The sequence below is a fragment of the Gopherus flavomarginatus genome, chromosome 1, assembly GCF_025201925.1.
Source record: "Gopherus flavomarginatus isolate rGopFla2 chromosome 1, rGopFla2.mat.asm, whole genome shotgun sequence".
Lineage (NCBI taxonomy): Eukaryota > Metazoa > Chordata > Testudines > Testudinidae > Gopherus > Gopherus flavomarginatus.
The window spans coordinates 75,986,119-76,002,539 of NC_066617.1; the positions used below are offsets into that span (position 1 = coordinate 75,986,119).

The 16,421-nt window shown below is 39.4% G+C and overlaps 1 protein-coding gene across 1 annotated transcript in view; it reads left to right on the top strand.

Annotated features, from left to right (window-relative positions):
- NAV3 (neuron navigator 3) overlaps positions 1–16,421 on the top strand; it is a 376,671-nt gene that overhangs the window by 291,422 nt on the left and 68,828 nt on the right. Inside the window, exons 15-17 of the mRNA XM_050935670.1 lie at positions 1,730–2,006; positions 10,219–10,924; positions 12,331–12,819. Coding sequence (XP_050791627.1) covers positions 1,730–2,006; positions 10,219–10,924; positions 12,331–12,819 — 1,472 coding nt within the window. The remainder of the gene's footprint in view (positions 1–1,729; positions 2,007–10,218; positions 10,925–12,330; positions 12,820–16,421) is intronic.

The following is a 16,421-nucleotide window of genomic DNA, read 5'->3' on the forward strand; positions in this document are numbered from 1 at the left end:
AGGGGTATTCAGCAGTTATCAAGCACGGGCTGATGGTGACGACGGATAGCAGTCATATTGTACCGTCTGCCACCGGGGAGGGGAGAAGAGCGGATACTGCTCTTCACTGCTGCAGCATCGCGTCTACCACCAGCATTCAGTAGACATGGGGTGACATTGAAAAAAGTCAAGAAACGATTTCTTTCCCTTTTCTTTCACTTGGTGGGGGGAGGGAGTAAATTGACGAGCTGTTCCCTGAACCACGCTGGACAATGTGTTTGAAGCTACAGGCTTTGGGAGCTCAGCCAAGAATGCAAATACTTTTCGGAGACTGCTGGGGACTGTGGGATAGCTGGAGTCCTCAGTACCCCCTCCCTCCCTCCATGAGCGTCCATTTGAGTCTCTGGCTTCCCGCTTGTCTCGCAGCACTGTGTAGCCTGTAGATTTTTTTTTCAAACACTTTGGCATTTCATCTTCTGTAACGGAGCTCTGATAGAACAGATTTGTTTCCCTGTACAGCGATCAGATCCAGTATCTCCCGTACGGTCCATGCTGGAGCTCTTTTTGGATTTGGGACTGCATTGCCACCCGTGCTGATCAGAGCTCCACGCTGGGCAAACAGGAAATGAAAATCAAAATTTTGCGGGGCTTTTCCTGTTTACCTGGCCGCTGCATCCGAGTTGAGATTGCTGTCCAGAGCGGTCACAGTGGTGCACTGTGGGATACCGCCCGGAGGCCAATACCGTCGATTTGCAGCCACACTAACCCTAATCCGATATGGTAATACCGATTTTAGCGCTACTCCTCTCGTCAGGGAGGAGTATAGAAACCAATTTAAAGAGCTCTTTATATCGATATAAAGGGCCTCGTAATGTGGATGGGTACAGCGTTAAATCGGTTTAAACGCGTAGTGTAGACCAGGCCTGTGAGGGAGGGACAAGAAGAGGTTAAAGCTGCTTCCGTAATTGCTGTGCTGGCTGCGGTCTCTAGCTGGCTCTTCCCTGAAATGTCCTTCCCCAAGATCACATGGCTGGGGGAGGAGGGGTGCTTCTTGCCCACAGCATGTGTTTATGTCTTCCTTTCACAGTTCTGGGCCAAGGGGTACTGGGAGAGGGATGCCCTCACATGGGCCTCATTTTAAACCTTCCCCTCAACCCCCCTCAAGTTCTCCCCACTCGCAATGGCGCAGTACTTGATCCTGTAGCTGCTCTGCCAGCTAATTGAGGTATGGAGGCAAATTCTCTGACTGTGTAACTCTGTTGACTTCAATGGGGTTATCCCAGCAGAGAATTCAGCCCATGAATTGCAACATGGAGAATGACACAGGGAAATAACAATACCCATTTAACATTTTGTCCAATCTTTTTATCTCACCATCTTCTGGGACACATGCCTGTTATTCGGACAATATTCCTGTTTTAATCAATGTAAGGTTTGCCCAAATAAAGAATTACAGATATGTCCATGAAAACTTTGGTAGCATATTGGCGATTCCCCTATTTGAGTTTTGTGAAATAAAACCTTCCCAACGCAATGACTTGTCTGTGAAATCCCTAGGGATTGGAGGGACAATAAGGTGTTACAGATGAAAACTGAAGTAAACTGGGTTTCATAATAACATTTATAATATAATCTGTGATACAAAGAAATCAGTTTGCTTTATTCGCTTTCTCTTCCTTGGATTTAAGAAATGAGAAAATACTGAATGAAGCTGAGACTTACCATTTCCTGTGATGTAAATGTCTTGTAGCTGAAGACTGATTCAGAGAAACGGTTTGTAACAGACAGTGAAAACTGGGGCAGCACTGAAGAACTGAAGAAGCCAGAGGAGGACTTTGACAGCAATGTAGATGGCAGTGGGAAATGGAAGGGTCTTCCCTCGGGGCTGTCTGAAGACTCAGAGAAGGGAGGTCAGAAAGCATCTCTGTCTGTTTCACAGACTGGATCCTGGAGGAGAGGCATGACTGCACAAGTTGGAACGACCTCATCCAGACACAAAGCTGGGACAAGTGCTCTCAAGACACCTGGTAGGATTATAGCTCAGAAAAAAGAGTTTGTAATGGGTTAATAATGATTAATAGATGTTATAAGCATGTCACAGATAGTAGAAGGTGTTACAAATGGTTATAAACTATGGTTATAAGCCATTGGCTCATCTATTAGTCTCTACAACAATTCATTAACTATTGATTAAATATCTAGTAATCATTTATTAACCATGTATAGGTGTACCCTTAATATAAAGCGTGACTGAATTTTGCTTTATTATCATAGGGGTAATATAATTTCTTGTCAGGGAATTGTAATGTATTGTTTCCCCCTGTTTTTCTTTCTGTTATTTTATGTTCTCGGAAAGACTTACCCCAACGGCTGTTGAGAGTATAAAACAAAAACAACACAGATTACAACAGTATAGGGGAAATGCATTGACACTGAGGTGAGATAAACCAAAGTGAACATATCTGTATCAAAGTTTAAGGGTCAAATGAGGCTCCAGCTATAAATTGTGTAGCTTACTGGTAAGAAGAGAATTCTCTCTCCTTTTTAAAACGTATGCAACTTTTTCTTCAACACTAGCTGACTTTTTCAAGGTTCAGAGATATATCATCCCCCAAAAGGCCTCTTAAAAACAGTAGCAGCCAGTGTCATTGTGCTGGCAATCTAATTTTGGAGCCAAACATCATAAGATAATAGGAAGTAAAGATGGAAGAGACCTCTATTAGATTGTCTAACCATCCTTCTGCCAGTGCCGGGTTGTTCTCTGTAGTAAATTTTTCAGCACATTGCCCTGTCTAGTCAAAAATATTTCTTTCAAGAATGTTTAAAAGTTATCGATAAAAATTTGATGAACCAGCAAAGGAGCCTTCAGCCCAAGTCTGGCATGGGCTACAAGTCACCTTTGTGTGTCCCAGTTTCCCTGAGGCTGCCAAGTGCCAGTCTGGCCCCAGAGTGTAAATTTAGAGAGGCCTGAAGACTGCTTTTATCTACACCATCCTCAGCACTCCTTCTGGGTCCATTCCAGCAGCTAGAGATCATCTGGAGTTTCTAGGTTATAGTCAGGAACAGAGGATGGAAGAGGATAAAGTAAGGGCCAGATCAGATGAGAAACATTCACATAAAAAGATATCTGACACATCAGAAAAGGGCAGACAAATAAACAGGGACAAGTTTTTAAAGGGCATGTACACAAATGCTAGAAGTCTAAATAATAAGATGGGTGAACTAGAGTGCCTTGCGATAAAGGAGGATATTGATATAATAGGCATCACAGAAACCTGGTGGACTGAGGACAATAAATGGGACACAATCATTCCGGGGTACAAAATATATTGGAAGGACAGAACAGGGCATGCAAAGGGGGAGTGGCACTATATGTGAAAGAAAATGTAGAATCAAATGATATAAAAATCTTAAGTGAATCCACATGTTCCATAGAATGTGTATGGATAGTAATTTCATGCTCTAATAGGAATATAACATTAGGGATCTATTATTGACCACCTGACCAGGACAGTGATAGTGATGATGAAATGCTAAGGGAAATTAGAGAGGCTATCAACATTAAGAACTCAATAATTGTGGGGGATTTCAATTATCCCCATATTGAGTGGGATCATTTCACTTCAGGACGGAATGCAGAGACAAAATTTCTTGATACTTTAAATGACTGCTTCTTGGAGCAGCTGGTACGGGAACCCACAAGGGGAGAGGCAACTCTAGATTTAGTCCTGAGTGGAGCGCAGGAGCTGGTCCAAGAGGTAATAATAACAGGACTGCTTGGAAATAGTGACCATAATAAAATAACATTTAACATCCCTGTGGTGGAAGAACATCTCAACAGCCCAACACTGCGGCATTTAATTTCAAAAAGGGGAACTATGCAAAAATGAGGGGGTTAGTTAAACAGAAATTAAAAGGTACAGTGACTAAAGTGAAATCCCTGCAAGCTGCATGGGCACTTTTCAAAGACACCATAATAGAGGCCCAACTTAAATGTATACCCCAAATTAAGAAACACAATAAAAGAATTAAAAAAGTGCCACCTTGGCTTAACAGCCATGTAAAAGAAGCAGTGAAAGATAAAAAGACTTCCTTTAAAAAGTGGAAGTCAAATCCTAGCGAGGTAAATAGAAAGGAGCATAAACACTGCCAAATTAAGTGTAAAAATGTAATAAGAAAAGCAAAAGAGTAGTTTGAAGAACGGCTAGCCAAAAACTCCAAAGGTAATAACAAAATGTTTTTTAAGTACATTGGAAGCAAGAAGCCTGCTAAACAACCAGTGGGGCCCCTCGATGATAGGGATAGAAAAGGAGCTCTTAAAGACGATAAAGTCATTGCGGAGAAACTAAATGAATTCTTTGCTTCAGTCTTCATGGCTGAGGATGTTAGGAAGATTCCTAAACCTGAGATTGTTTTTCTAGGTGACAAATCTGAGGAACTCTCACAGATTGAAGTGTCACTAGAGGAGGTTTTGGAATTAATTGATAAACTCAACATTAACAAGTCACCTGGACAAATGGCATTCACCCAAGAGTTCTGAAAGAACTCACATGTGAAATTGTGGAATTATTAACTAAGGTTTGTAACCTGTCCTTTAAATCGGCCTCTGTACCCAATGACTGGAAGTTAGCTAATGTAACGCCAATATTTAAAAAGGGCTCTAGAGGTGATCCCGGCAATTACAGACCGGTAAGTCTAACATCGGTACTGGGCAAATTAGACAAAACAATAGTAAAGAATAAAATTGTCAGACACATAGAAGAACATAAATTTCTGGGCAAAAGTCAACATGTCAACTATGACATTGTTGGCATTACTGAAACTTGGTGGGATAATACACACGACTGGAATGTTGGTGTGGATGGGTATAGTTTGCTCAGGAAGGATAGACAGGGGAAAAAGGGAGGAGGTGTTGCCTTATATATTAAAAATGTACACACTTGGACTGAGGTGGAGATGGACATAGGAGATGGAAGTGTTAGAGTCTCTGGGTTAGGCTAAAAGGGGTAAAAAACACGGGTGATGTCGTGCTGGGAGTCTACTATAGGCCACCTAATCAGGTGGAAGAGGTGTATGAGGCTTTTTCCAAACAACTAACAAAATCATCCAAAGCCCAAGATTTGGTGGTGATGGGGGTCTTCAACTATCCAGATATATGTTGGGAAAATAACACCACGGGGCACAGACTATCCAATAAGTTCCTGGACTGCATTGCAGACAACTTTTTATTTCAGAAAGTTGAAAAAGCTACTAGGGGGGAAGCTGTTCTAGACTTGATTTTAACAAATAGGGAGGAACTCATTGAGAATTTGAAAGTAGAAGGAAGTTTGGGTGAAAGTGATCATGAAATCATAGAGTTTGCAATTCTAAGGTAGGGTAGAAGGGAGTACAGCAAAATAGAGACAATGGATTTCAGGAAGGCGGATTTTGGTAAGCTCAGAGAGCTGATAGGTAAGGTCCCATGGGAATCAAGACTGAGGGGAAAAACAACTGAGGAGAGTTGGCAGTTTTTCAAAGGGACGCTATTAAGGGCCCAAAAGCAAGCTATTCCGATGGTTAGGAAAGATAGAAAATGTGGCAAAAGACCACCTTGGCTTAACCACGAGATCTTGCGTGACCTACAAAATAAAAAGGCGTCATATAAAAAATGGAAACTAGGTCAGATTACAAAGGATGAATATAGGGAAATAACACAGGAATGCAGAGGCAAGATTAGAAAGGCAAAGGCACAAAATGAGCTCAAACTAGCTATGGGAATAAAGGGAAACAAGAAGACTTTTTATCAATACATTAGAAGCAAGAGGAAGACCAAGGACAGGGTAGGCCCACTGCTCAGTGAGGAGGGGGAAACAGTAACGGGAGACTTGGAAATGGCAGAGATGCTTAATGACTTCTTTGTTTCGGTCTTCACTGAGAAGTCTGAAGGAATGTCTAATACAGTGAATGCTTACGGGAAGAGGGTAGGTTTAGAAAATAAAATAAAAAAAGTGCAAGTAAAAAATCACTTAGAAAAGTTAGATGCCTGCAAGTCACCAGGGCCTGATGAAATGCATCCTAGAATACTCAAGGAGTTAATAGAGGAGGTATCTGAGCCTCTAGCTATTATCTTTGGGAAATCATGGGAGACGGGGAAGATTCCAGAAGACTGGAAAAGGGCAAATATAGTGCCCATCTATAAAAAGGGAAATAAAAACAACTCAGGAAACTACAGACCAGTTAGTTTAACTTCTGTGCCGGGGAAGATAATGGAGCAAGTAATTAAAGAAATCATCTGCAAACACTTGGAAGGTGGTAAGGTGATAGGGAATAGCCAGCATGGATTTGTAAAGAACAAATCGTGTCAAACTAATCTGATAGCATTCTTTGATAGGATAACGAGCCTTGTGGATAAGGGAGAAGCGGTGGATGTGGTATACCTAGACTTTAGTAAGGCATTTGATACGGTCTCGCATGATATTCTTATAGATAAACTAGGAAAGTACAATTTAGATGGGGCTACTATAAGGTGGGTGCATAACTGGCTGGATAATCGTACTCAGACAGTAGTTATTAATGGCTCCCAATCCTGCTGGAAAGGTATAACAAGTGGGGTTCCGCAGGGGTCTGTTTTGGGACCGGCTCTGTTCAATATCTTCATCAACGATTTAGATGTTGGCATAGAAAGTACGCTTATTAAGTTTGCGGACGATACCAAACTGGGAGGGATTGCAACTGCTTTGGAGGACAGGGTCAAAATTCAAAACGATCTGGACAATTTGGAGAAATGGTCTGAGGTAAACAGGATGAAGTTCAATAAAGATAAATGCAAAGTGCTCCACTTAGGAAGGAAAAATCAGTTTCACACATACAGAATGGGAAGAGACTGTCTAGGAAGGAGTATGGCAGAAAGAGATCTAGGGGTCATAGTGGACCACAAGCTTAATATGAGTCAACAGTGTGATACTGTTGCAAAAAAAGCAAACGTGATTCTGGGATGCATTAACAGGTGTGTTGTAAACAAGACACGAGAAGTCATTCTTCCGCTTTACTCTGCGCTGGTTAGGCCTCAACTGGAGTATTGTGTCCAGTTCTGGGCACCGCATTTCAAGAAAGATGTGGAGAAATTGGAGAGGGTCCAGAGAAGAGCAACAAGAATGATTAAAGGTCTTGAGAACATGACCTATGAAGGAAGGCTGAAACAGTTGGGTTTGTTTAGTTTGGAAAAGAGAAGACTGAGAGGGGACATGATAGCAGTTTTCAGGTATCTAAAAGGGTGTCATCAGGAGGAGGGAGAAAACTTGTTCACCTTAGCCTCCAATGATAGAACAAGAAGCAATGGGCTTAAACTGCAGCAAGGGAGATTTAGGTTGGACATTAGGAAAAAGTTCCTAACTGTCAGGGTAGTTAAACACTGGAATAGATTGCCTAGGGAAGTTGTGGAATCTCCATCTCTGGAGATATTTAAGTGTAGGTTAGATAAATGTCTCTTAGGGATGGTCTAGACAGTATTTGGTCCTGCCATGAGGGCAGGGGACTGGACTCGATGACCTCTCGAGGTCCCTTCCAGTCCTAGAGTCTATGAGTCTATGAGTCTATGGTTTCTCTAAAGGGAAATTGTGTCTTACTAATCTATTAGAGTTTTTTAAAGGGGTCAGCAAACATGTGGACAAGGGGGATCCAGTGGACATAGTGTACTTAGATTTCCAGAAAGCCTTTGACAGGGTTCCTCACCAAAGGCTCTTATGTAAATTAAATTGTCATGGGATAAAAGGGAAGGCCCTTTCATGGATTGAGAACTGGTTAAAAGACAGGGATCAAAAGGTAGGAATTAATGGTAAATTCTCAGAATGGAGAGGGGTAACTAGTGGTGTTCCTCAAGGGTCAGTCCTAGAACCAATCCTATTCAACTTATTCATAAAAGATCTTGAGAAAGGGGTAAACAGTGAGGTGGCAAAGTTTGCAGATGATACTAAACTGCTCAAGATAGTTAAGACCAAAGCAGAGTGTGAAGAACTTCAAAAAGATCTCACAAAACTAAGTGATTGAGCAACAAAATGGCAAATGAAATTTAATGTGGATAAATGTAAAGTAATGCACATTGGAAAAAATAACCCCAACTATACATACAATATGATGGGGGCTAATTTATCTACAACAAATCAGGAAAAAGATCTTGGAGTCATTGGGGATAGTTCTCTGAAGCTGTCCACGCAGTGTGCAGAGACAGTCAAAAAAGCAAACAGTATATTAGGAATCATTAAAAAGGGGATAGAGAATAAGACGGAGAAATATTATTGCCCTTACATAAATCGATGGTATGCTCACATATTGAATACTGCGTACAGATGTGGTCGCCTCATCTCAGAAAAGATATACTGGCACTAGAAAAGATTCAGAGAAGATCAACTAAAATGAGTCCCATATGAGGAGAGATTAAAGAAGCTAGGACTTTTCAGCGTGAAAAAGAGGAGACTAAGAGGGGATATGATAGAGGTATATAAAATCATGAGTGATTTGGAGAAAGTAGATAAGGAGAAGTTATTTACTTATTCCCATAATACAGGAACAACTAAGGGTCACCAAATGAAATTAATAGGCAGCAGGTTTAAAACAAATAAAAGGAAGTTCTTCTTCACACAACGCACAGTCAACTTGTGGAACTCCTTACTTGAGGAGGTTGTGAAGGCTAGGACTATAACAGCGTTTAAAAGAGAACTGGAGTAATTCATGAAAGTTAAGTCCATTAATGGCTATTAGCCACAATGGGTAAGGAATGGTGTCCCTAGTCTCTCTTTGTTTGTCAGAGGGTAGAGATGGGTGGCAGGAGAGAGATCACTTGATCATTACCTGTTAGGTTCACTCCCTCTGGTGCACCTGGCATTGACCACTGTTGGAAGACAGGATACTGTGCTAGATGGACCTTTGGTCTGACCCAGTATGGCCGTTCTTATATTCTTATGTGCCCTGGCTACACCCCTGCACTAGCAACTAGGAGTAGGGTGGCATAAGGACCACTATTGCTACTCTGTACCACCCAAGGATTTCCCTATGCTGGTGGAATCCTCTGTTCCATTGGAACAGAGCAGTGCAGCAGAAAATTGAAGTTATTTATTTATTTTGAAAAAATCCATATACTCTGTATATGTATGTATTTATATATGCACATATGATATATACATGTGTGAGAGAATGTACAATGCGCTGTGTGTATATGTACATATGTACCTATTTCTACAGTAGTGGAGTTGGATAGAATAAGAGAAATGTAATAAACTTTTTCCTCTTCATGACAGTTTGACACTAGAATAGGAACCACTCCACAGAGCTACAAACTTGCTATAATGACTTGATATATTAATGAAATACTATAATTGTCTTCAGAAGTTTTTATGATCTTAGTGTAGACACTCTACGAGAAATCAAAATTAAAAAATGCAGAGAGATGTGACCATTTTAATTGTCACCGCAAAGGTGTTTGTAAAGGTAAAATAAAGTGATTGTTTTAAATCATACTTGTAAACATTTTTAACATTTCACAATAGCATTGTATAGCAAGATGCATGTGTATGTACTAATGAGAACAATCTCATAAAAATAACAATCATGAAGAGATACTAGGGATATGACAAATAAAATTAAATCATAATACTGACCTGGATAAACAGTATTATGACTTATTATTGTCATTAGATTGTAAATACTCATTGATAATTGTTTGCACTTTTACCATCACAATGAAATTAACTATAAGTGAATGAAAACATATGCAATGAAAGCAAAACTGAAGGATGAAGATGAATTCTTCAAAGATAAGTAATGTATTTTTGAATTGTTAATTGCTGTTAACATTTTATTTTCACATATTATTTCTTCGATATACTATATTGCTAACCAAACAAAAAAGTCTAAAAATCATAGTTTGAGCTTCAAGCTCTTCTTACAAATCACATGAGCTATGCCCACATCATGTATATGTAGCTAGAAATCCTCAGTAGAATTTCAGTCTTTTAATACCTGATGCTTATCTTTAATAAACTGCATCTGGTACTGACTACTGACAGAGATGAGATATTGAACCAGGGCTAAATAGACTTAATATCTAATATTGAACCAGGACTTAATTGGTGTGTTCTTGTAAGGCAATTTATCTGCTTGTATGTCATTTATATCTCAAAATACAACCGTGTAGTAATTATAACTTGATATTAAGATACTATATCTATAAATACAGAGGTCTATATAAAATATACTCTTAATTAGGAAAAACAGATGATGCGAAGGCTTCTGAAAAAGTGAAAACTCCCCTCAAAGGCACCTCTATACAGCGCTCTCCATCAGACGCAGGAAAAAGCAGTGGCGATGAAGGAAAAAAGCCTCCCTCTGGCATTGGACGATCAACTGCTACTGGCTCCTTTGGATTCAAGAAGGCTGGGGTGGGATCTTCTACTATAATCACCACAAGTGGGGCAACCATAACAAGCGGGTCGGCGACACTGGGGAAGATGCCCAAATCCGCAGCCATTGGCGGCAAGTCAAATGCAGGGAGGAAAACTAGCTTAGATGGGTCACAGAATCAGGACGATGGTGTATTACATGTTAACTCGAAGACCACGCTGCAGTACCGGAGTTTGCCGCGCCCTTCAAAATCAAGCACCAGCGGTATTCCTGGAAGAGGTGGACACAGGTCCAGCACCAGCAGCATCGACTCTAATCTCAGCAGCAAGTCTGCAGGTGCTGCCACCACCAAACTGAGAGAGCCCACAAAGATTGGCTCAGGGCGCTCCAGTCCCATCACCATCAATCAGACAGACAAGGAAAAAGAGAAAGTGGCAGTGTCTGATTCCGAGAGTGTTTCATTGTCCAGTTCCCCCAAATCCAGCCCAACATCCGCCAGTGCCTGTGGGACACAAGGACTTAGGCAGCCAGGATCCAAATACCCAGACATTGCCTCACCCACATTCCGAAGGTAAGGGGCTTGCTATGAAATCCTGCATTTAAAAATAAATAAAGTATGAAAGAAATATAAAAAATTTATTAACAGAATTCTTAAGGATTGAGGCTCTCACTGTAACTCTGAAATGAGTGTTTCTTGAATTTTGACCACTGTCCCACAGTAGCTAAATGTAAATCATGAAGAGTATAACAAGTTCTCATTGAATATTAGGATAAACCCCCAAATAGAAGAAAGTCCTCTCATTTATGGAGGTTCTGTCACTTTAATGGAGTTTGAAGCCTGTGCAGAAAAAAAACCTAATGAGCTCCATAGAAATACAGATTAATAAAGTATTTGCTTTTAAACTTATCAGCAACCTCTAGCTATAAGGATTTTTTTATCTTTGTCATTTCGTTACATCCCCCGTCAGAAACATTAACAAAATGTGAATCTGTTGGACATGCCCTAGTCTAATGTTTATGAAAGTGCACTAGATGAAAGGCTTCCATTATTTAAGTAAAAGCCAATGCTGCCCTCCTGTGGTCTATTGCCAATATGTTTCCATTTAGTGCCTGTAAAATGACTGACCTACTGTTGATTATCATGGGCTTTATTATAAATAAAACAGATTGCTATGCCATCTTTATTGATTAGTTTATTTCTGTGCAAGTTTTGCATTTATATTGAAAGTGTATTATGGACTGCAAACAAAGTGCTTAAGATATTTTCAACAAGAAACTAAACCATCATTCACTATATTTCAACTTATTTTTCGGGATGGGGCAGGGCTTCCATTATTATCGTAGAAACATAACCTCCATAAAGTGCTGGTAACAGCCACATGACATGCATATCTGTCCTTTCTGCCCTTGGAAAAGGCTTGACAGGTTTAGCTTTGTGTATATTATTGTATCTGACCAATTGCTATTTGGCTGATATCCATACTACCATCTGTGCAAAAGGGGGGACGGGGAATCTTGGACAAATATTTAGCTGTTTGACAAACTGTGAAAAGTGCCCTTTTACAAGTGATTGTTGCAATCATTTTAGCTGCTTATTGGAAGTAATGTTTTTAGTAGTCTAATGGTTTAAGTGTAGGAGTTAAACTAACTACTGGATTTGGGTGAAAGTTTAATCTGTTTATGCGATCGTAAAGCCAAAGATTTGCTTGTTTTTCATCTCTGTGTGAAGATCTATACCTAAACAGAACACATCTGAAAAACAGTGAATGAGAGCTTTTGATAATAAAATAAACCTCGTGTTAGTGTGATGTAGTTAAGTGGATTTAATGTTGTGAGCTGATTAATCAACAAGGAGTGCATTATTTTAGTAACAGTAATTAAATGTGGAATTTGGCTCTCGTGATGTTATGCCTTGAATGTTTAAGATAGGTATCAGTTTCTCTGAATAACAACTAAAACTGTTTGTTTTACTTTTAGATTGTTTGGTGCCAAGGCTGGTGGCAAAGCTGCCTCTGCACCCAATACTGAAAGTGTGAAACCCACATCAGCGATGCCCAGCCCTAGTACCACATTAGCACGGCAAGGCAGCCTAGAATCTCCATCTTCGGGTACAGGCAGCATGGGCAGTGCAGGTGGGCAAAGTGGTAGCAGCAGCCCCCTCTTCAGTAAACCCTCGGAATTAAACACAGATGTTGTTAGCTTAAGTCACTCCTTGGCTTCCAGTCCAGCATCTGTTCACTCTTTCACGTCAGGTGGTCTCGTGTGGGCTGCAAACCTGAGCAGCTCCTCAGCTGGCAGTAAGGACACACCAAGTTACCAGTCAATGACTAGCCTGCACACGAGCTCTGAATCTATTGACCTCCCTCTCAGCCATCATAGCTCTCTCTCTGGATTGACAACAGGCACTCAAGAGGTTCAGAGCCTGCTCATGAGGACTGGAAGTGTCAGATCTACACTGTCAGAAAGGTGAGTTTAACTGTAGACACAGTGAGAACTAAAACAGTGAGAATGCAACAGAAACATAAACGACAAAAAGAGGAAGCCCATAGGAACACCAACAAAAAAAAAAGAGAGCGAGTTAAAAGTAATTACAGGCACTGAACCTGGAACACAACTCTTGGCCACTTTTTGCGGTTTTACAAGCACATTTTCTTACTTTTAAAAATGTTTTTCACTCTCTTGTTGCTCTGTGAAAAAGCAGCACAAAATCAAAAACCGACAAATTCCCGAATCTGGAAACTTGTTTCCCATGGGAGATCCTGTGTGCAGTCCCCATTGAGGTCAATGGGAAGTTCACTTGGGAGGTAAACTTGCAAGATCATAGCATGGCTACACAAAGTTTTGACAAGTTCTGCACAGAACATGTAGATTAGAACAAGAGAAATCCCACCTCTCCATAATCTCTTCACTGTCTTGTCTACCCACGAATATTGTACTGCTTTAACTATGCAGGTATAAAGTATAACTCCTCTAGGATGGATGCAGTTATACCAATATAAAGATTCTTATACTGGTATAGCTTATATGTCTGTTCGGAGAGGGAAATAAGTTGAATAGTAAGGAAATGGTTTTCCCATCCCTGAGAGCTGTTGAGAGTTCGAAAAAAAATATTTCATTATTTATGGCAAAAAGTTCAAATCCCAAACATTTTTTTAACCAATACTTCCAAAAAAAAAAAAGTGGACCAGGTCAATAAAAGTGTATTGTTTCAATACTTGTGAAATGTTTCCTTTCAATTTCAACCATTTTCAATTTTCTAAAACATTTTTAGTATAAATTTACTAAAAATTCAAAATGAAAAGTAGCTTTGAACAAAAAACCAAAACTCTTTGTTTAGAAAATGTCAAAACAGAACATTTATACAATATCAAAACTTTTTTTTTTCAAAAATTGGAAGATTTATCAAAACCAAGCCATTCCTGCAAACAATTCCACTTTTGATGAATGAGCATTTTCCAGTGAAAAAATGTTTTGTTGGAAAATTCATAACCAAAAAAAAGCTGTACTGGTATAAGACACTTATGTTCTGGGATAACTGCATCCCCACTTGGGGTTGCACCAGTTTACATATATTGGTAAACAAATCACGCCCATAAGTATCATAGTTATGCTAGTATACAATCTGTGTAGACCAGCAGAAAGATAAAAATACATTGACACCACACGTGATTTTAAGTTGTCGATGGCCCCTCAATATATATGTAGTAATTACATTATATTAGGGCTGTCAATTAATCTCAGTTAACTTGCGCAATTAACTCAAAAATTTAATTTAATCACAATTGATCACAGTTTTAATTGCACTGTTAAACAATAGAATACCAGTTGCAATTAATTAAATATTTTGGATGTTTTTCTACATTTTCAAATATATCGATTTCAATTACAACGCAGAATACAAAGTGTACAATTCTCACTTTAATATTTTATTATAAATATTTGCCCTGTAAAAATGATAAAAGAAATAGTATTTTTTCAATTTTTCACCTCATACAAGTACTGTAGTGCAATCTCTTTGTAAGGAACGTGCACTTACAAATGTAGATTTTTTTGTTGTTACATAACTGCACTCAAAAACAAAACAATATAAAACTTTAGAGCCTAAAAGTCCACTCAGTCCTACTTCTTGTTCAGCCAATCACTAAGACAAACAAGTTCGTGTACATTTGCAAGAGAAAATGTTGCCTGCTTCTTATTTACAATGTCACCTGAAAGTGAGATCAGGCATTCATATGGCACTTTTGTAGCCGGCATTGCAAGGTATTTACGTGCCAGATACGCTAAAAATTTGTATGACCTTTCATGCTTCAGCCACCATTCCAGAGAACATGTTTCCATGTCGATGACACTTGTTAAAAAATAATGCATTAATTAAATTTCTGACTGAATTAATTGGGAGGGGGGACAATTGTATGTCTCCTGCTCTGTTTTACCCACATTCTGCCATATATTTCGTGTTATAGCACTCTCTGATGATGACCCATCACATGTTGTTCATTTTAAGAATACTTTCACTGAAGATTTGACAAAATGCAGAGAAGGTACCAATGTGAGATTTCTAAAGATAGCTACAGCACTCGACCCAAGGTTTAAGAATCTGAGGTGCCTTCCAAAATCTGAGAGAGATGAGGTGTGGAGAATGCTTTCAGAAGTCTTAAAAGAGCAATCCTCTGATGCAGAAACTACAGAACCCAAACCACCAAAAAATAAAATCAACCTTCTGTTGGTGGCATCTGACTCAGATGTTGAAAATGAACATGCTTTGGTCTACACTGTATTGGATGCATGTCCTCTGGAATGGTGGTTGAAGCATGAAGGTACATATGAATCATTAGCACATCCAGCATATAAATATCTTTCAATCCCGGCTACAACAATGCCATGTGAATGCCTGTTCTCACTTTCAGGTGACACTGCAAACAAGAAGCAGGCAACATTATCTCCTGTAAATGTAAGCAAAATTGTTTGTCTGAGTGATTGGCTGAACAAGAAGTAGGATGGAGTGGACTTTTAGGCTCTATAAAGTTTTACACTGTTTATTTTTGAATGCAATTATTTTTATACATAATTCTACGTTTGTAAGTTCAACTTTCATGGTAAAGACATTGCAATAAGTGAATTGAAAAATACTGTTTCTTTTATTTTTACAGTGCAAATATTTATAATGAAAAATAAAATGAGAACTGTATACTTTGTATTCTGTGTTGAAATTGAAATCTATATATTCGAAATGTGGAAAACATCTGAAAATATTTAAATAGTATTCTGTTATTGTTTAAAAACGTGATTAATCACGATTAATTTTTTTTAATCGCTTGACAGCCCTACATTTTATTTTACCAACTGAAAAGGACAATATCGTACATAATATTAAATATGATTTTTTTTTAGTTTATAGGGTAATTTAATGTGTTCCTCCATTAACTCCTACTATTACATTTCAGAATGAGAAAGTCAATCAGAAGATATGAAAGGATGTTGAGTATATGCTAAATCTTACAGTTTTGCATAAGATGTTTAATATTACATTAAAAATATTAATGGCTTGGCATAAGCTCCTGAGCAGCTCCAATTTCTAATACTTCATGTATTTGTTCAGTGACTTAATTTCAGTGATTCCAAATACTTTGGCCTTTGGCGATCTTTTAAAATTCCGTGTCTGTCCACGTGGGAGTATTTTGACTGAGTCCTGAGAGAGCCATATATCATGTTGTTCTGGCCTCAGAACGAATCAACACATGCATTTCTAGAGAAAGTTGTCATTTTTTGATTTATAGCCCCAATAGGATCTTTTTAGTCTGATTTTTTTTCCAAAAGGTCTGTTTAAAAAAAACTGTTGTTTTATACCAGGGATGGGCAACCTATGGCACGTGTGCCAAAGATGGCATGTGAGCCGATTATTAATGGCAGCTGCTGCCTGCCGGGGTCCTGGCCGCCGGCCCCGCTCAGCCCGCTGCTGAACCCAGGCCGGCAGCAGGCTGGGCAGGGCCGGCAGCCGGGACCGCTCCAGGCAGCAGTGTGCCATTAAAAATCCTGCCCAGCCTTCTCTTCTCTGCCCTCCACCCCCC